The following is a 21,413-nucleotide window of genomic DNA, read 5'->3' as shown; positions in this document are numbered from 1 at the left end:
AAATCTCTTCTGTGGAATGAGTGAGAAAAACCTTCACAGAGAGGTTGCTGGCCTCGCCCAACAGGGCAGGAGCCAGACACCCTGCTCAAGCTACAGGACCTGAACAGCCTCTGACTCACTAGCAGAAGGAAGGTTTTAAGCATGTTTAGACACAACTGCCTCCTCCTCCTCTTGCAGGACACCTCACTGCTCCCTGCTGCAGCATATTTGGCCCTTTTCTCCAGAGCAGCAAACGCCCCGCACAGCCACTGTCTGTACAGCAGGATCTCAGTGTTCTGGCAAACCCCACAGCTTCCAGAGGGGTGAGAGTCTGACCTGCTTTTGTATTTGCAGCATGACCCAGAGTCAGAAAAGTCATGTTCAAAAAAAAAAAAAAGAGCAGACTACTAGACAAAAAAGCGGGAACACGTTTACCATACGCACTCCATGCTTTCTGAAGCCTTCAGCATACTAACTGCACTGAGTGCACAGGGGCAAAAGGTAGTATTAAATAACCAAAGCACAGAAGACACTGTGTGACTGTGGATTTTGACAGGCAGCAAACAGAGCACAGATGACACAAGGCACTGTGACATTAAGTGCCACCTAGGTGTGGTCCTTGCTGCGTGCTCCTCTGTGCAGAGACCTGCCATTACTGACTGCATTATAAAATGCCTCTGACACCCAGCTGAACTGATGCAGGCTCCTAATTCCTTTTAACTTCATGCTCTTTATGTTCCACACATGATGGCTGTGTCTGTGGAACCCTGGCATCCACCAGCTCACAGCCTGTGGTGGGAATAAATGACTTTGCCACTGAAGAGAAGAGATATTGTGTAGGAAAAAAAAAGGAGCACACACAATCTTATCGTCGCTGCACTTTGACCAGGTCTGGCAAAGCAAAAGCTGTGCACAAGGCCACCATGGAGCACAGCCAGGCATACCTGCTGTGCAGAGCCCCCCCGCTCTGGCACTGCACCCTTCAGATTCCATTTAGGCACGAGAGAGTTGGTCATCACCGGGAAAACAGGACGTGGCCTCATCTGTAAGGCTGCACAACAAATGCCAGTAATTTCAGGCATGTGAGAACCCTGATCGGAAGAACTCACCACCTGAGAAACCACCTCCAGCAGGGATTAAGCAGCTACTATTGGTACACATTGTAGTAACTGCTAACAAAAGATAACCTCAGAAAGATAATCTATCCCCCTTTTATTTTCTGGGAAATTCCAGTAAGCTGAAGTAGCACCAAGTAGCACACAAAGCAATTATTTCTTCCCAGATATGCAAAATGGATTAAAAAGCCACGTCATCCCTTTTCCTTATTACTCTCTATTGCTGGCAGTGGACACCCTCAGCTTTTCCTGCTCTCCTCCCCTCTCACCAGTCAGCAAAACCTTCCAAATGGACGTTTAGCCACCTGTTTCACTTTCTCCTCCTTGGCAAATGTATTATTTTGCTGATTTTCTAGCTCCTCAACACCATAAATGGCTCTGAAATTGGCTTCTCTCTTGTGCACCTGCATCATCAATGTCGTCAGCAAGAGAGATGTGCACGGCTTGAGGAACATGTTTGTGTCAGAAAGCTGCTGCAGAGCCTTAGGGAGAGCACGGACTGGATGCTGATGTGATGCTTGCAAGCATCTTAAAAGGGACTTCAGAAAAGCAGGGTATTTCTATCTTCAGATCACTGGGCTTTGGAGCACTGAATTTTCCAGTTTCTCGCAGGCAGATGCCCAATTTCAGAGCAGCATTTGCATCTAAAACATTCCCATCACTTTGTTCCATGTTTTTGTATTGCATCTTATTGTGCCACATCAGCACAAACCCCCAAACCTCCTGCAACTCTTCAGTCTACCAAAATGCCACTGAATCCCTGCAATTTTCTTGTTTTCCTTCTCCTTTGTACAAGTGCTGCGTGATGTGCAAGACTGAATGAAGACTCGCAGTTTTCAGTTTTCTGATCCCAAGACTCACATCCTCACAGAGAACCAGAGATCACTGGGGTGCTCCCAGAACCACTGCCCACCTCATGTTCAGAATCACTCACAACATCCCTGCCATCCTTGATGGATCTTCCCTCTGGTCACGCAGCCTAATCCAATATTCCCATTTTAAATAAGACAGTAAAGAGCACCAGAGACCAAGCTATGGGAAATAGCTGCAATGCAATGGCTTCTGAATGAAGAGAGGGGAATGAAGGACACACTTGCTTTTGGATACTCTTTTTCCTAATTTTAAAACCATCAGTGTTCTAGGAAAAAAAGACAAGGAGCTGTGATACACAAGATGAACATAAGGCTTACAGCAAGAGCTAGAGCAGATGATACAGGCTGTGACACTTGCAATATACTGTTTTACAATTTTCTGCGGATATTAGCAGCAGTTTTATAATCCCTTAATACATTATGTATACTATGATGCACTCCACATACCAATTGTATTGCAAGAAATAAACGTAAGGACAAAACCGTGCAAGAAATGAAAGAGAAATTTAGAACAACACCTAGATCCCCTTTGCTCCTTCAGGGTCATGGAGGTCTTCTGACAGCAAGAGTTCTCATAACATCCTGAATGCAGAACTGGGCCCCATGGCAGCAGCTTAACAAGGCACTTAGCATGTGTCATCTCCCAGAGTCAGGTTTTCACACCCAGTGCATCATGCAAGGAGGATAATTACACTCCTGGGAAAGACTATCAGTCTTGTCCTGTCTCCATAAGAGATCTCCTAAAAACAGATTTTCTCTGCAGCTAGGAACCTGAACAAGAGAATAATTTTTGTGCAGCCCTATACTATGACAGCTATACATGAGAAGTTGTAGTTTGGTGAAATTCTTGGTCACCATGACCTCGAAATCCTGAATTGCAAAGAATTAGTCATAAGGCCAGCGCTGGAATAATGCGGAGGAGCAATTCACCAGCACAAAACCCGAGGATCCCTCCTGGCCAGCAGCTCAGCATTCCTGAGAAACAACATACTCCAGCAATTGTATCTGCTCCTCTTCAGAGCCGAGACCTAAGCACACGATAACAAGCTGACCTGTTTATTCAGCTGTTTTTGACACCCCTCCATCTTCAGACCTAATATTAGTTTGAATAGGATAGCATCCAAGTCTAGAGGGGAAAATTTAGAGCTGGTCCTGACTTAGCTAAAGCAAGATAGAAAATAACTATCTAGTTTCTACTCAAATTTCACCACTTGGCCATTAACTGGCTTGAGTTCTGCCTCCTTAAAAAACGCTGTTTTGGCAATGCAGGAGGCAGTTATGAGTGCACAAAGCATGTGTGCCTATGGCTGGATGAGGGTAGGGCGGCTCAGAGCAGCAGCTCAGATCCAGGCTGGCATCCCAGCGTGTTGCCGAGAGCCTCCTTGGGCTGGACAAAGTGCTGTGCTGACATGGATATGCTGCTCCCAGATTTGAAGTGATTCATGTGAAGCCAACACAGAGCACAGACTGTGATCAGCTGCCACTGCTGCAGATGTACCTTATGGGAGGAACCTGCTCCAGTGGCCCCCCAGAAAGAGTGAGGTATTTTCCCAATGCAAAGGCAGTGAAAGCTTAAAAAAAAAAAAAAATCTAACCATTCCACCTGTTCCAGTTCTTAAAACACTACCAGTGTTTCATAAAATGAATAGAAGAAAAAACTTTCTGTCAACATCTTGTCTGTTTTTCATCTATTCATTTCCACCTCCCAAGTGAGATCTGTGCCTTTCTGCCGTGGCAGCACAGCCACCTCTAGCAAAACGAGATCCCAGAAACAGAAAACAAGGCCAAGAATTTTCAAGTGACTTCTGATAACAGATGGCCTGAGACTGTCAAACTTGTGCTGGAAAATGAGAGAGGCAACAGACTTCATGTGCTCATGAAGATGTCTCAAGCCAAAAAGAAAGTAAAAATAAAGACAAAAAAGACACCCCCCAATGTAACAGCAAAAAATAAATGTTATGGAAATAAAAGGCTGTAAGTATGACAAGATTTCCATTATGCTGCTACTGAATTTGCAATGAGGTTGTTCAGATTACAGACAGGGTGGTTTTTTCAATCACCAGATGAACAGCAGGCACACACGGCTGCATTTCATGTTACCTTTCATAAAGAAAAGAAAAGCAAACCATTCCAGCAAACATCAACTTCACCAAGAGTCATCAAAAACTGAAAAATGGTCTCACTATGTTCACCAGAAAGCTCAGTACCAGTCTCACTTCTTGGCAACACAGATCCATTTACACACCCCTTGGAGCCCACATCTAATCCCTACAAAGTCTGGCCTAGAACAGCATAATGATGCAGAGGAAAGGCAGGATATCCCAAAAACCTGTTCATGGTCTCCCATAACTGGTACCCAAGCATTTCAGAGGAAGAGTACAACCACCAGCCAAAAACTTGTGGGCTGCCTTTTATCTGTCCAAGCAATAAACCTGCTCATCCAAAACCAGTGTGTCATTGAAGCCCAAAATGCTTCCAAAGCCCTGAGGCTTTGAAAGGCAAAACTTAATTCCACAGCTTTGGTTCCCATCATTATATTATTGACTTGCACATAGACACAAAAGGAAAAAGGAAAAAAAAAAAAAAAAGCCATTGTTGGCCTAATTGTATGATAATTATTTATTATTTTACCTCAAAGTAAAAGAAAATTAAAACTTCTGTATTCTGTGAAAATGCCTCAGTGTTTCAGCTAAAGAAAGCAAAGAAACAGCCAAGACAGTTAAAGTTTTGTGCGCTGTGTAACCATCAAGGAGAGGTCTGAAGTCCAGAACTACCACTCCAAAGAACTGCTGAGCTCTTCAAATAGTATTTTCACTATGCAGTAGAGCACAGGGCTATTGAATTGTCACAGTACCAAACCTTCCTCTCCCAGATCATAAATTAGGTAACTAAACACACTGGCCCTTTTAACTATATCCAACATGATTTTTTTCCAGATCTCACCATTTTAAGGCATGATTTAACCCAGATTTAAGGCCGTAAATTTCTTTAATGCCATCATTTAAATTCTATATAACCCCCACTCCTGTATCAACACTATTTTTAATCATTACCATGGTGACAAAGCCGTAAAGGTGCTTTACACAAGGAAGGCTTTACCACACTTTTGAGAACAGTTGCTCTTAACTTAATAATTTGCACTTTTAAATTTCAAAGAAGAGTAACTCAATCTGAACATTCACCATTAAATATAAAAACAGATATGTACTCATGGCTATTGCATAAAAAATATTCAATATTAATGAACGAGAAATTCATAACCTGGCCACAGTAAAGACCAGAGAGCATTCATCATTCAGGTCAAGTATGACTTTATTTTACAGTCAATCCCTTTGCAAGTAATAGGGCTGCATGTGCATGGAAGTATCTGTTTCCTGAAGACACAGATAGAGCAATCCCTGGGAGAACCAGGGAAGTATTAATCCAAAATTAAAGTTTTTGAACGAAGGCCAACATCGCTTGCTTTAGTATTCAATGCAAAATGTTTGCAAATCCCAAATGACAACATTGTTCCAGTTTCCTAATTCATGGGATTCAAAACATGGGGTCTGGGTTGCAAATGAATTTTAAAACAAATGGTAATGTGACTGTAGACTGCGAGTCAGGGCTGTGCATGTATGCTGGGCTGCACAAGCATGAACAGCAGGATGGGGAGGGGGCTGCTCCCCTCAGCTCAGCACTGCGGAGTTCATGTGCCAGTGCTGTGCCTGTTTTGGGGCTTCACAGGCTCTCAGAAACCTCCTACCACCTCAAAGTAAACCCTGCATTGTGTGAGGACAAGCATGGCGTGGGTGGGGAGAGGACCAGATGATGTTCAAAGGTCCCTTCCAACCTAAACAATCCTACAATTAACACATTTGCACTGTCCCTGCTAAGAGATGTGTAAACTCCCTAACCAAGCAGCAGTACTCATTAGGGCACACACGGGCACTGGTTAAAAGCATCAGTGGGAAAGACAAGGTTCAGGCAAGCCTTTCTAGAAAAGATCCAGGTCAGAGACACACAAAGTTCAGTTTGAGTCATGCTTCATGCTCTCCTGCAGACCTGGGTCTGTTCTTTCTGTATTGTGTCAATTCAGGACATTCCCCCAAAGGCTGTCAACTGACATGTTTCACTGCTGCATCACCCAGCTGACCAGAAAACACGAGCAACTCGCCCCACAATGAGGGCAGTGTTCGGGGCTTACTATCAAGCACCATAAAAAATGCAACATGCCCTGCACGACCTTAGGTGAATTCCCACTAACTAATGTAATTCTATACCTGTGCTCTGCACCACAAGAGAAGAACTAAGGATCCCTGGGAAAAACCCTCACTGATGTCTTTCTAACTCAAGTGCAACACGGTACTAAATTAGTCAAGTGTATCTTTTCATGATTAATACTTTTAGCATGAGGTGCAATGGGGCTACACATTTTCGACAGAGGATGGTACCTCCCTGTGCTCAGCACTACAAATGCACAGAAAGACTTTAGTCCAAAGAGAGCAACACAAACAAGCAATAAAGTAGATGGATGCTGGCTGGGAAAATACCAGCTTATTTGTGTGTGTCCCAAAATTATTAGTCCCAGTATCCCTCAAAGCCAAGTTTAGCTGTATCCATCCCCTACAGAAGTTGGTTACCGCTGTATCTGCCCTGGATCCAGAGAGGGCAAAGAACTTCATGAGTTATTCTCTTTTGGATATCCACAGAAAGTGTTGTTATCTTTATTAATACACTGCTATGACTTATCAGCTTCCACATACCAAAGATTATGTATCACGGTTTCAATCCAGCCTCCTTGGTAGAAAAGAACTTTCCTTACACAATGGATTAATGATTTGTGTTTGAGGAGCTGGAGAGTTGTTAACATGTTCTGTTTATTCTCTCGACAAAGATAGTTTGGCTTAGCTACAACCCAAAGGAAATCAGGATTTCTAAAATTAGGCTGAGGTGGCCAAAAATCCTTTAGGAGTTGTGATACTCATTGATATTCAGATTAAATTAGGAATTATGAGTAACCCTTAGTGGGAGGGTTTGGAATGGAAAACCCAGAGATAAGATGACGACATAAGGAACACTCACTCTATCCCTACACCCCTGCTGACTTCATTGAACACAGTATTCAAGGAAAAAGACACAACTAAAAAGCTGTGTAAGCATCTTGACAGCTAGTTAGCTGGATGACACATAAAACCTCTTGGAGCTGAATCTAAAACATGGATAATTATGTGTTTGGTTCTCTTTTATTTCTGTTAATCTGTACTGTCTCTTTTATTATTCTCTGGGTCGCAGGAAGAAATTATTCTTGATTTTTATTTCCATGTTTGTCTCTAGAAAAAAAATAATTTCCAGGGTGCCAGTTGGCAAATTGAATTCCCACAGCATGTTAAACCTTAGAACTGCACCACATCAAAGCTCTCTCACAGACCTTAGCACCTTCCTACAAAACCAAAGTATGTGCCAGAACCTAAAGAGCTTCCCCAAGTATTTGAAACACAACTATTCACTGTTCTTGCCCGTTTCTCACGTAGCTCAGAGTACATGCAGCATCTGACTCCCAAGGCTTCAAGCACAGGAAAAGGAGTCAGAAGGACACTGACAGAATATGAATCTGCTCTCACAATTGTAATTTAAGAGGGGGCAATCCCCACTGCTGGAAATTCTCAGAGTATCAGTTTGCCATCTGTACAATGGATTCCTCCAGCCTTGTTTGGGCAGGGCAGGGGAAGTAAAGGTCTCCTGCTCCACTTAAATCTAGTGCCAAGTACACTGGGGCTCTGAGTTCAGCTGGGCTCCCTAAATGCTCCCACTATACAAGTACGAACAATAGCAAGATCATCTCTGTTGAATGTTTTCCCCTGAACAACTGCTACAGCTATCTGCACCGGTTTGCATCTGTGTTCTACATCCCACAGAAATGTTTTGACCCATTATTTGTAAGACCACTGGACAAATATATCATTCATCAGTACAACCACACAATTATAATACAGCTGCAGCGATGTCTCTGCCAGCTGGTGCTTTGTGTAAATGCCCCATTCCAGAAGAATAGGTTTCCTGCTTTTTGTGGGTTCCCTCACTACCTGCTTAATCATCAAACCTTACAAATTATGGAGTGAGACGAACCTTGGCACCTGGCTCTTAAAGTCATAGGCCACAGTGCCAGTAAAGTGATAAACTTCACTAAGGTAGACACACAACTGCACTCCCCCACTCCCCTTCTACACTGGCAGCTTGTCCGGCTTCTTCATCCCGTTGGGATCTCACTTAAACCTGCCAAAGAGCAGAAGTTACCAGGTGCACTTCCTCTGAACTATTAAGCAACAAAAACCACCTAAATTACCTCTATTTTAGTAAAGAGGAATTTCTTAGTGCCAAGTACCTGGGCAGTGACTAAACCCTGTCACTGTTCTTATGGGAAAACACTATTTGCTATTCTTGGTAAAGGAAAGGGCTTTCAAATCAAGATAATGTTTCACTTGTTTTTCAGAAACAAATTTAATGGGGGTGGGGAAGGGAAGCAGGGAAGCAAAAATAAATTTTACTTTGCACCAAGTTAAATTACTCAGAGTTTCCCAAAATGAGAGGCTTGGGTCAGAAGCACTGGAAAGTTTAAGAAATACTCCTTTAAAAACAACTCCCACAGAGCAAAGCTCCCTCTCCATGACTGAAAGGCATGTAAGCAAGCCAGTTCACTCTGTCTAGCCTGGCTGGCTTGCTTTATTTCTTTCTCTTTCTCTTTTTTTTTTTTTTTTTTAAATGGTAGGGCCATGCTGCACCTTCACCACATCTTACTTGTTTTTTTTTTTTTTTCACAATTGCACCTCCAACCCCAATTCTCCCCTCACTGCAGGAACAAAGTGGGCATGAGCCACCAGCACGCTGGTATCACAACCATCCTGGCTGGGGGTGAAGGAGAAAAAGAAATTCCATCATCATTTCTATCCATGCTTTCTCTGATCATCCCTGCCTGCCAAAGCAGGAGAGAAAATAATGGCCACATGGAGATACTGCCCCTGCATGCTTTAAGTGCTTTGTTATCCTCAGGAGTTGCAAAAAAAAGCAAGGCTGGCTGGGCATTGTGTTAATGATACTGTCAAGAGGCCAAAATAAAGTGCTACACCAACACCTGGCCTTCTGCTATCAGCACTGCTGTTCCACTCTCAGTTGGGCAATCAGGGTAACAGGCTGGAGAATATGCCAGAGGTCTGGAAAAGGAGATCTCAACACTTGGCTTTTGCTGATACAAACCTGGAACCACTCAGAATACGACTGCACCAGGCTGATGGCTACACAATGCACACCAATACTGTAGTTTTGCCACACAACTGTTTTGCAACTATCAAATACACCTACAACAAAACCAGTTTGGTGGGAGGGACTTCCGTATATTTTTCCATGTGGTTGCTGTCAGCAGGCTGAAATCTCGATAAGCTGCACAGCCAACTTGGCTGACTTCACTGAAACCCTGCTGAAGACAAGTCCTGAGCTGAAAAGCTACTGCTTGTGTTTCCCACTGCAAGGCAAGGAAGGACAACCACATTCAGCATCTGGCCAAAACTTGTTTCCAACTGCATCAAAGATGCATACAGATTCCATCCAAAGGTCAGCAGCTATGGTTTTCGATGAGGAATGTGCTGCTTTTGAGAGACAATGTTGTCACTGTGATCCACTTTCCCTACTTAGGGCAATCAGTCCATTGTTCCCACTGAAAATGAGAAAGGGCTTGAGGTCTCTCAAATGGAAACTGCCTTTAATTCCAAATCATCCTAAAGTATAAACATAGACTGATGCATAACAGACTGATGCTACATATACAGTAAACAACTCTAAAAGACACTCTTTCTCCCTAGCTTCTCAGGAAAATAAAAAACAAACAAACAAAAAACCTCAAAATATCCTAAAAGTCCAGAGGATGTGATGAGGTGTACTCACTGTAGCATATTACACTTCACAGTACAACTAAAACCATCCAATCTCTGTTCTGTTTAAACGTGAATTTACTGCCTATCTACTTTTTGAAGCCAGTCACATGTTGATAAAGCTGGGCTGTGTAACAAGTTAATTTGTCCACTTCATTCATGACACAGACAAGTTAAAACTGCAGACATGCTCTGATACAGGGTTTCTGCAAGAAAAGACTTTAGCCATTCAGGGCTTTTACAATGAACAAACAGGGAATTCTAAAAGGTCCTCTTGGAGGCAGAGAAGGAAGAAAATCAAGTGCAGAACTTACCTTCCACTGCAAAGAATGGAACCACTGATCCCTCAGGTAACTGTTTGCAGCCTGCAATACAGAAAAGTTACAGACTTATTAGTTTCTACCAGTGTTTCAGGTCACTCAGGCACTGTATATTATAACCAGTTTCTTTTCACAGAAAGCAGTGACACAAAGACCTTGCTGCATAATAAAATACTGAACTAAAACCTTACAAAATATTAAGTTCCTATGAAATGGTGTCCAACCCAAAGACTGTGAAAAATCCTCCCTGATTTCAATCAGGTGTGGGTCAGATCTTTAATGTCTGTAGGGCATTTGCCTCTGCCATTAATCACTAGAAGCAGAGTAGGAACATGGGCTGACATTTTACTAGGAGGGGTGGGTTTTTTCCATACTCTGGTTTCTCTTCTAGCCCTGCTCCTCAGCTGGCCCCAAAGCAATTCAAATAATGTCTTAGCTCTTTCAGTGATATTAAAACAGTGAGAAGCACAGCACACACAGACGTGCAGATACATGTACAGACTGTTTGCAGCAACGGCATAAATGTTGCAATAATCACTCCCAGCCATCACCCATTTTTGTCTGCATTAAGCTCAGCTGCCAGAAATTCCCAGTGTGAGGCCAGGTCGTAGCCAATGAAGGAATAGTTCAACACTCCCAAAGGTCAAAAGGCTTGGTATCAAAAAATATAAAAGCATGTACAGTGACGTAAATACGCATGCCTTAACAAGGTGACATAAGTCTGAAATATTTGAGTGGGTAGAGATGCCCTTTGGCTTTTCCAGCTCCACCTCAACGCTGCCAACGGGCAATTTTTACTCACAATTCAAAATGTTTTAGAAAAACAGTGAAAATTACAGGATAGCCTCTAAGTCCATGTTAAAAAAAAAAAAAAAAAGTGAGGTTCTCTGCCAGTCAAAAAGCACATACTTCTTGAAAATTAGAGCATCACTTATCTAGTTTCACTTCCCAACATCTTTTCAGGCAAGTATTCAAAATCCACACCACACATATTTCATCTCCCAACACTGGTGCAGTTCACTGATAATGGCAGGAATACCAGAATTAAAATGCTACATGATTACCAAAAACGTGTTTAATCTCAAGGTCAGCTACTGATGGCTCAGTGACATAGACTTGGACTGATTACTCTCAATTAAATGGAATAATATCCTTTTATATATGAATTACATATTATTTATTTATATCTTAATGAGAATCAATTGCTCCTCCACTAGATGTCGAGGCAATAAAGCAGGAATAAATACATTATAAATAATCTTGGCTGACCACAGAATTTACCCAAAACTTTCCATTTCAAGAAGAATGCTGACGTATCAGAATATGAAATTGCTACAAATGGAAACAAAAAACTTCCTTTTCTATTTTCTTTTCTTTGCATGCAGTGAAAAATTTTAAAAACGTTTGGAGTGCAGATTTTCAGGATATTTTGGTCAGCCAGTATTTAATGATTTTCTGTTATTTACACAGTATTTTATGTATATGTGTACATTATAACACAAGACAGACTTCTTACCTATATGTTATAGAATTAAATTTCAATTCAATATACCTTATACTGTATTTTAATACAATGAAAAGGTCAAAAACAATTTGCCACCAAAAGGCAGAAGAATATTTTTAATATAATTAAAAAGACATGAAGTAAATATACTTAGATATTTCTTACCTTTGCCCAGACAGAATGCTCTAAAACCTCACCAGACTTCTTTGAAAATTTTAATTTCAAACTGAACATTTTTTCTTTTTTTTTTAAGGAGAAAACTAGTTCATATAGGAGAACAAAAACCTTCCTTTCCAAATGCTAGCATCAAAGCCCTTTAAAGAATAAGTGAAACTGGAAGTTTTTGTAGGCTTGATATATACCAAGCAACTGCACCAATAATATTGCAATGTACACATCCACTACATCCTTAAAAATTCAGGAAGACTGAGTTTATAGGACCTGTGCAAAATAAGATACTGTTATTTAAATCAATAAAATCAAAAGGAAAACGAAGTACTTCACTCAAAGAGGCAAAATGTCAGCCTGATTCAGTCCCTGGTCTGACACTGAAGTTGAAAGCAAGAGCCAATGCTGAAGCCCTAAACTGAGAACTGTTAATTATTCTCCTACTTCAATGATGTCAGTAGTACAGCTTGCAAGACCCACTGCAAATAATTAGAGAATATTATGTGTGGATAGATTGTGCAAGTGACTGCAGCCCTAAGTATTAGTGAGGACAACAGCATCATGCAGAGGAGGAGGCACAAGTGGACTGCAAATATTGAGGGAGAAAAGAAATGAAGAATGCTGCAAGACAAAACCAAAACTGGCAAAGGAAAGACTTGTGTAACTCTATGGCAGCAATATACAAAGAGCATTTTAAAAGTAGAATTAGCAAAGTGACTGGGTTCCAAGTGTGGGACCAAGCACTGTCTACAAATAGAATTAGTTATTGTAGAGAAGTGATCAAGCAAACTGGCATCTGAGTCTGGGTTAGGAGTCTGAACGACTCTAAACACGCAGAGCTCAGGCTGTTATTCAAGACCACTTCAAGACAAAGATGACAAAGTGAACAGAATTTAGAAAAACAAACCTTTAGGAAATCCCCACACTTCTAATGACCAGGACTCAGTGGTAAGAGAAGCTTGGAAAATCAGTGGCCATTTCACCAGCACTCTTTGCACCGTGTTCAGCACAAACTGAACGCTTTACCCCAACCACCCTTGTCCTGAGGGAGCTGTCTGCCACCAGCCCTCCCCACCTCTCCCAGGCAGCAGGGACTAATCTTCCCAGGGCACCCTTCTGGCCACCTGACTCCAGAAAAACCACAGCAATATGCAGGAAATGCTGGATCTTTTGCAAAGGAAAACAAAGATCTCACTCTTGCACAGCATCTCTTGGTCCTCCCTCCTCATTTTCAGGCTTACACTGAAAAGGGACTACAGGGAGCATTTCTTTCTTAACAAAAGAACAGTGAGTTCATAGCATGCCAGGATGACAGAAGAGCCACCAGGCTCTTGTGCATGCTCAGCTGCCCAGCCAACTCTGCAGGCACTGACTTACTCGAGCATTTGGGTTATTATGGGTAATATTTCTGAAGTTTAAGCAACAAGCACCGAAGTGTAAAGCAGTGGAGGGAACTAAAATTCATTTATGGGGCTGCACATAGACAGTTTTATCTGAGGTGCATTGATGGAACCCAGGCTTTCTGCACTGAAATCATCACTTCCTGGGAACTGACACCTACAGTTTTTTACTCCAGCTAAAGGCATACTTTACTATATTTGTTCAGCTCTAGGGTACAATAAAAAAGAGAAACGAGACAGAAAAGACTTTAAACCAGGCTTTCACTGGGCATTCTGACCGCACAGGGAAGGTTTTTCTTATTTATTTATTATTCCAATGAGGAAGAAGACTATCTACTTTAAGAACACCTACTGTTGGCAGTATTTTTTTTAAGATTAACTGATCCTGGAACTGTGTTCTGAAGGATTTTATAGTCTCATTTTTGGGGTGTAAAGGTTCAGTCAGAGAGGAAAAGCCACCTGGGATCAGCTGTACTACAAACTTTACTCAAAGGATTAAACTCACCTGCTTTAAAAAGACTGCTCACAGGAGAAACTGCAAGAGATTAAATGCCTGCATACGCAAAGCTTTGGTCAACATGAGTATGAGTAAGTTTACACCTCTGCTGAAAAAGTATTTGCTCTGCACCCCAAGTACTTCATTTCTTAGTCAATGAGTAGGAATACAAGTTTATTATTAAAAAGCAGTAAATGTTTTAAAGGCAGATTTTTCTTTTTGCTCACAAAAATAGGAAACTGAACACTTGCTTCACACCAGCGTTACAGCCCCTGCCATAATTTGTACCCAGGCAAGGAGAAGACTAAATAGGAATCTGCGTGTTACTGAGAAACAGAACACCTGAAACTGCAAGAAACCAAGCACTCTAAAAATTATGAAGACCTTTGCCATTCCTTTAACAGTAAATTACCACCACGGCATCCCTTGCTACTTGGCATGTGTGTTATTCAGAACAGTGCAAGAACAGGCTTGTCCACGTAGCAAACTGTTCCCAAGCTTTTCCTTGCAACAGTGTCCTTCACACATACACTTCTAGGGGATTTTGCCATGTGAAAAGATGTGGTAATAAGTGGGATTTGATGGCCCAGATTCTGGATTTGATTCTTCATGAGTTTATTCTGTTTCTCTCTCTCCCTCGCTTGCTTTCTGGTCAGCAGGATGGGGGTTTTGTTGTGCTTTTTTTCCAGCTGATATTCATTACTGGGACTCATAAAACAGCACAGGCTTCTCTGCCCCCATTTATTATCAGCTACAGGAACAGTGGAGCGTCCCAGGGCTGCAGGAAGCCACGTCCCATGGCATGCACACAGCTGTACAAAACCTTCACATTGCTGATGCACACCCCAGCACTGCACCTCCAGGACTTGGGCAGACCTGCAAGGGAAACCTGCCACTCTTCTGGCTTAACCCAGGGTACAGACAGAGTTGCTGGGAATTGGTAGAAATGCCACTTTCCTCCTTAAAATATTCCCTGCCTCTCCTGGATTGTGGTCCTTGCATGACCTCTCCACACAAGCAGCACTGGCTGGACTTGCACTTAAAACAAAAGCCAGGTTCTCCAAGGAGACTAAAATAACGTGTTACTAAAAACCCAGTGGAAACACTTACCGTGGGGACTCCCTGGCACAAACAGCGTGTTCAAGCACCGAGCTGAACGTGTGACTGTTGTGCTTGTCAAGGCTTCCTGCTCTGTTTGTTTTTCCTTCTGACTACACTTGATTGCCAAGAAATGAATAAAACAACACGAGCGATAGGGATGGAAGTGGTGGCTTTAAGGCTAAAAGAAAGGACACCACAGAAAAGCTAGGCAGTACTGTCATGACTGAAATACCAAAGCCTTTTCCCTGGGAGTCTTCCTACATTTGGTGCACAGCAGCTCATGAAATTATACTGTAAGGTTTTTTTCAATCTCTTTCAAAAGGTTCTTCCAGTTATTTCACTACCAAGGGTAGCATCGTCCTCATAATCATTCACACAATACCATAATCACACCTTGTGCTCGACAAAGGGAAAGCAGAAGAGCAGAAGTCTAGCCCAGCTCAAGGAGGCCCAGCTACTCTTGATAAAGAGCTCACACTTCATCAAAAGCTAAATTTAGCTCCTATTTCCTGGCCTGAAGAGCTCGTGGCCTATGAGCTAGCTTTAGCAACACCTTCTTTCACACCTGCTATCCCAACTGCAGGGAAGAAAAAAAAAATTCTGAGATTTTGATTACTGCTCATGGAAAGGACCAGGGATCACATCATTTGGCAGGGGGAAAGAAAACACGAGCCCTCAGCATGTCGAGAAAACTGACAGTCTATGATCCCCAGACACCTTACTGTCCATGACTCCCACATGGGACAATGGAAATCCCCAAATGCCAGGCAGTGAAACACTCAGACAGTTGCGTTCATTCAACAAACACTGAGTGGGAAGAACTCCACACATGAAAACGACTTTTAAATGTGAACCCAGCCCAGATTAAGCTGCCTGCTGCCTGAGAACCAGGTCTTCCTCCGAAACCCAGGTGGACACATCCTGTTATCATGATCCGATTTCCTAAGAGGAGATGCACCGCCTCTGGCGCTGCCTGTCAGATTTCATGTGTTAAAATAGGTTGGGATAGGTCAGTATTGCCATGGGAGGGCTTCAGGATGATGTAAGGATAGGTAATGGCACTCTTCCCTCACTGACTCATTCCTGTGCACTAATAAGCCAGAAATAGACCCTGGTGACAGCAGACAGAGGGGATGAAAACTTGAACATGGACTGGGACTCTCCTGTGGCATTTTGCACAGAATTGTTTACGTAGAAAATACCTCTAAGATCAAATCCAGTGTCTAACCCAACACTGCCAAGCTCATCACTAAGCCACGTCCCCAAGCGTCACATCTGCATCTTTTAAACACCTCTAGGGATGGTGACTCAATCACTTCCCTGATCAGCCTGTGCCCTGAGAACACTTTTGGTGAAGAATTTTTTCCTAATAGCCAATCTAAACCTCTACAGCCTTTCCCTCAGCCACTAAGCAGGTCACCTTGTCACAGGAGGAGGTCAGCTTAGTCAAGCAGGACCAGCCTTTCATAAATCCACACTGCCTTCAGTGAAGCAGAAATTGGAATCTTAAATTTTTCTCAAAAATGAAAAATTGGGAAAGCCTGTGATCCAAAAGTACTAAACTGCTTCATTTTATGTCAAATCACGTCAATAATATCCCATGGTATTAATGCAAAAACATAGATCAAAATATAAAATTCATATTAATCAGAAATATTAAATAAATTGGGAGGTAGTCAAAACAGTTCATTTAAACATTTTTACACACACACGCACATATATATACATACACACACACTTTATTTAAAGGCTTTGAAAAAAAATTAAAATACAGATTTCACCAAAAGTGCACTCCAGAACAGTACTGGGAACATGTTTTGGACTAGTTTGACTTGTTCCACTATCATACACTTCCTGATACTAGAGCTGAACATTACATCAGAGCATGCTGCTGCTCATATTAGCAGGGCAGAAGAATTTCATAAAAAACTGGAAGTCACAATTTCCCAGAGATGCATTGAAGTCTTTTGGAAATCTGGAAATAACTGAACTATGCAAGGGCTACTTTCTCAGCTCCTCAGTGAAAGTGTCTTTTGGATACCTTTACTCTTTGTTACATATACTAGGAGAATTTCTGCTGAACTCAACTACATCATAAATCCAGCTTTTTCAACTTGATTTCTTCAGCAGACTAAACATAACTTTGAGAACTGTTTTGGATTTGTGAATACACATTACATCTGTATAAAGGAAATCTAATTTTAAACTGCCTCCAATCTGATCACATCTGATGAATCAAGATACTACCAAGGACCAAGTCATACTAAAAACATTTTTTAAAGTTTTTACTTTGAATAATGTTGAAATTCCCATAGTTATAATGTAATCTGATCCAGAGTGCTCAGCCAGGCAGCAATAAACTGAAGTCCAGCTCATTCCTCTTCTTTATGTAACTCATAAAGACACTAATCTTTTTGAAGAAAATAGAAAAGTATCCATGCTAAGATGATGCTTTTTCACAAACTTAATTATTTATATGTTTGGTTTGTTGGCTTTGTCTTTCCTTTTTTTTTTTTTTTTTTTTAAGCGACAAAATGTCAGGCTGCTCCAGATTACAGCCTGGCTACCCTATCAATTTCCTTTCCACTCAGGAGGAAGCTGTGGGTTCAAGCTTTATCTTGTTTCCCATTAAGCAGACCCAAAAAGGCAGCTTCCATAAACTACAGAATAAAGACTTGGAAACAGAATTTGGAAAGGCAGGTGTAACTATTCCATCTGTTGAAACAGATGGAAATATAAAGGCTAGCACCACTAGAGAAATTTATGGAAAAAGCAGAATCAAAATTATCACAAGTAAATCATCCAACTTGAGAAATTTAGACAACTTTCTGTCTAATTAATTCCATTAATGCATTAGGCAAGGAACATTTCAACAATAACAAGGACCCTAATCTAGCTGTTGGGAAATCATGGCTTGTCTTCCTGCCTTCCCCTTACAGTCCTACCTGGATGAAATACATATACACAATAGTCGTGGCTGTACAATCAACTGAAAAAGTAAAATCCCAAAGGGTAACAGGAACTATCTTCAAAACAACATTGAGAAACATGAGAGAGAACCATGCAAGAATTAAGTTGAAGTCAATTTCGTATTTTTAAATTATGACCTTTCAAAGTTCTTTGGGGGCCATGCAGCCGGGTTTTCAGCTGCTTTTCCTACTTATTCCAAAGTATTTCCAAAGCTCAGTGCTGTGGAGTGCTTTTCTGTCATTAAAACTTGCAATGACCTAAGGGGATCTATAAAGCCTCACAAGTGGATGAAGAAATCTGGAATAATGTAAACACAGTGTCTTCTGTTTGAAAACAACACTTCGAGAACCAGCATACATAGACATCCATAAAAATACACTGAAATATTTCAGTGAAGATTGAGTATCTTTTAAAAATAGGTATCTTGTCAGTTCCAGTGCAAGTTCTGAGTTTCCTATATGAATTGAAGGACGAAATTTTTAACTTTTTTCATGCTGGAATAGGACTACATGTAAAAATACAATCATTCCAGGCCTGTATCAATGTGCCTTTACACAGAGCACTACTTTGCTGCACAAAATCAGCAAGAAGATTTAATCACTGTGGCCCAAAATTTCCATTCTGACTGTTAAACACTACAAAGAGGTTCAGAGCTATCATCCTGAGAAAATTTTCTGGTGGTTAGATAATGTGACAGCATCAAGTTCTCTGCCTTTTCTGAGTCCATCTAATTAAGATTTCATGCACAGGAAGCAGAAAGAAGTTGATTCACAGTAAGAGAGAAAGAAAGTTGTACTTCTATGTTTACTGTACCTGCAGTAGGACAGTACCCCCTGGGATTGTGAGCTGTAAACAGTACTTAGGGGCATTCTCCCAGGAGAGCAGTTGAACATCTTCAATAGCACTGTAGGAAATGGAGTTTTCCATGTACCCAGTTGGCTGCAAGAAAACAAAGGAGAAGGGGAAAAAATGTTTACTTAGCTATCAGAAGTTTCACAATTTCAAAGAAAGAACAGCACTACCAGAATTACTCTTGGTGTTGAAAATATCTGCAAAATCTAATTGGAAAGCAAAATTCCTCCCCAGGTCATTCAACAGAGAGAACCATCCATGCACCTTCCTCCAATTCCTTCAAGTGTTAAGATCACTCACATAAAAATAAAACCAGACCAAACCAAGGTGCCTGAAACACACAAATGTCAGACTGTCCTGGACCCAAAAATCAATGGAACCTAATTCCAGGTTGAATTGAGCTACTAAGGGGTTTGGCCAAGAACACGCTCTCAATGCATGAAGAGGCATTTCAACCACAGAGACACAACAACACTGTCCTATAGCAAGGTTGCTTTATTCCACACGTCCTTGTTCTTTTCCTCAGCTGCAATTCTGATCAACTACATCATCAAGATCCAGACTCCTTCATTTAACAGTGGTTCTTGGGGCTCCAACTCAAGTTTCAGACTCAAGCAAAAGCAAAGCAACCAAGATACTCATCTCGGCCTATAGTTAAGCACTGTTTTCCTGCTGAGTGTGCTGATCTCCAGTTTAAAATGAAAGTCACAATTAAAACATAAATAAGGAACTGCATTTTGCAATAAAATGTACAACATAAACCAATAGTTGGAGGAAAACAAACTTAAACATGAAACTCCTTGTTAGTAACCCTGTAATTCTTAGGCTTTAGAGAAGTATAATTATCTCTGAGATAAGCTGAAATATAAATGTATCTATGCAAGCACACATGAAATTATGTCCTGAACTAAGTAAATACAGAGAGCTATAGCTGTGTATCTATTGAGTATGCATACATAAAGTGTACTTAAGGCAAGTAATTTTTAAAGTAATTGAATATTTAACAGAGGTCCTTAAAGACATCATTTATTTTGCTGTGCTAAAGCGTAAGTGAACTGATCAGTATTGCTGTGGCAGAGATACTACTTTCATACAAAAATAATTAATCCCACTCCATGGATAAACCATAGACTTGACCATGTCTTTCAAGAGAATAGAGCTCATTACATTTATGAATTATTTTCTCACTATTACTGATTTACATATAACTTCAACTTCTCAAACTTACTCCCACTGTGCCCAATACATAATTTATTTTTAACTGACAGTCTTGAAATAACGAAGGCAAGAGAGAAACCACATGTATTTCAGGGTCAAACGGGGCCAGCTCCTAAAATCACAACACAGGATTCCTGGGGGCGAGTGTGAAATAAGCAAATTGCATTTAGAATGTCTCTACTTCTAATTGGTACAACTTTCTTCCATAAGCTAAGTAGGTGGTGCATCTGGAAACCTCACTTAGGAGTTACACACTTCATACATGTTTCTAAGCCCATAAACGTCATCCGCCAAAACGCAGTGACAGCCCTGTCATCCACCTTTGCTGCTACAAGAATTCAGCTGTCTTTTCAGCACAAAAAACTCAGCAAGCCACAGAACTCAACCTCAATATCTTTTTCCCTAACGGTTGTTGCAGCAGCGCTCATTTTGCACCAGCCCTGGGTGAAAACAATTTTCACTGTCTCTTTAACGAAAACCTTGTTATGCAGGAAGTATGATAAACTTCTGCTTATTCATTTACCCACAATATTGTTCTACACTAGTGACTGGAATCCCAGTGGCTTAATGCTGATACTGTACGTCATGTGTTGCCTACTGGAGAGTAATTATCTCGTTCTCACAGGAAACCAAAAGCCCAAGATCATTCGGTAATCAGCATTACAACACTCAGGGAAAAATATCAAAACAGCCAACATAAAATCTAGTATGCTCAAGGGGCAAAGTTATCAAAAACATGCTCTGAAAGACTGGAGAAGGGAGAAATCCAGAATCAGTTAATGCAAATACAAAATGAAATGAATCAAAGCAATTTAAATTTCTCTTTTAAGGTGTTGACTGCCCTTAATACCCTCCATTAACTTCAAAGAGGATTTGAGGAATTCTCACAGAATCTGTTCCCAAGAGAAGCTTCTCCTATACCTTAAATCATCCATTTAAACAGCATTAAAGACAACTGATCCAGTTCAGCCACATCTCTGTAGCCATACACAAGTGATTTCATCCCAGGCATACACATCTTCTCACAGGACAGTCCTTTTCCTTAAGGAGAATGGAGGAACAGAGTTGTGCAGTTTGCCAAGGATGGGAAGACTACCCAAACTGTAAGATGGAATTATGTAGATGGTCAATCACTCCAAATGAAAGCCTTATGCCACTGAGGTACTTTATGTAGCGTTCATATGATCCCATGTCCGTACCTTCTATCTAGCCACATTACACAGGTTCAGTTGTTTGCTATCTTACTCAAAAAATGAGTAGCCTAAATATACTTCAATCCCTGTAAGCATCATCATATGCATTGCTTCTGCTTTCACTAAAAACATCATGTTCCAAGAAGTGAAATATTTTCAGTTCTGAAAACACTAGTTACAGGCAGCTTCACCTCTGTTTCACAACAGAGAGAGTCTAAAGCAAAGTGATTTACCACTCTATAAATCTCCTTAAAATTGTGCTGTCCAATACTGAAGATCATCAGGGCTGGGCAGAAATGCTCTGAAGAAGCACCAAAACAG

At 41.2% G+C, this 21,413-nt stretch overlaps 1 protein-coding gene across 1 annotated transcript in view; it reads right to left on the bottom strand.

The window, feature by feature from the left end:
• The window catches only part of CMIP (c-Maf inducing protein), a gene marked incomplete at its 5' end in the record, with an annotated part of 131,235 nt that overhangs the window by 41,752 nt on the left and 68,070 nt on the right, over nt 1-21,413 (bottom strand). The window contains 2 exons of the mRNA XM_082289806.1: nt 10,185-10,235; nt 18,643-18,768. Of these exons, the coding sequence (XP_082145932.1) occupies nt 10,185-10,235; nt 18,643-18,768 (177 nt within the window). The remainder of the gene's footprint in view (nt 1-10,184; nt 10,236-18,642; nt 18,769-21,413) is intronic.

This window comes from Coloeus monedula (genome assembly GCF_965178545.1).
Source record: "Coloeus monedula genome assembly, chromosome: 13".
Taxonomy (NCBI): Eukaryota; Metazoa; Chordata; class Aves; order Passeriformes; family Corvidae; genus Coloeus; species Coloeus monedula.
The sequence above is the reverse complement of the archived record's forward strand: the minus strand, read 5'-3'. Positions and strand labels throughout refer to the sequence as shown.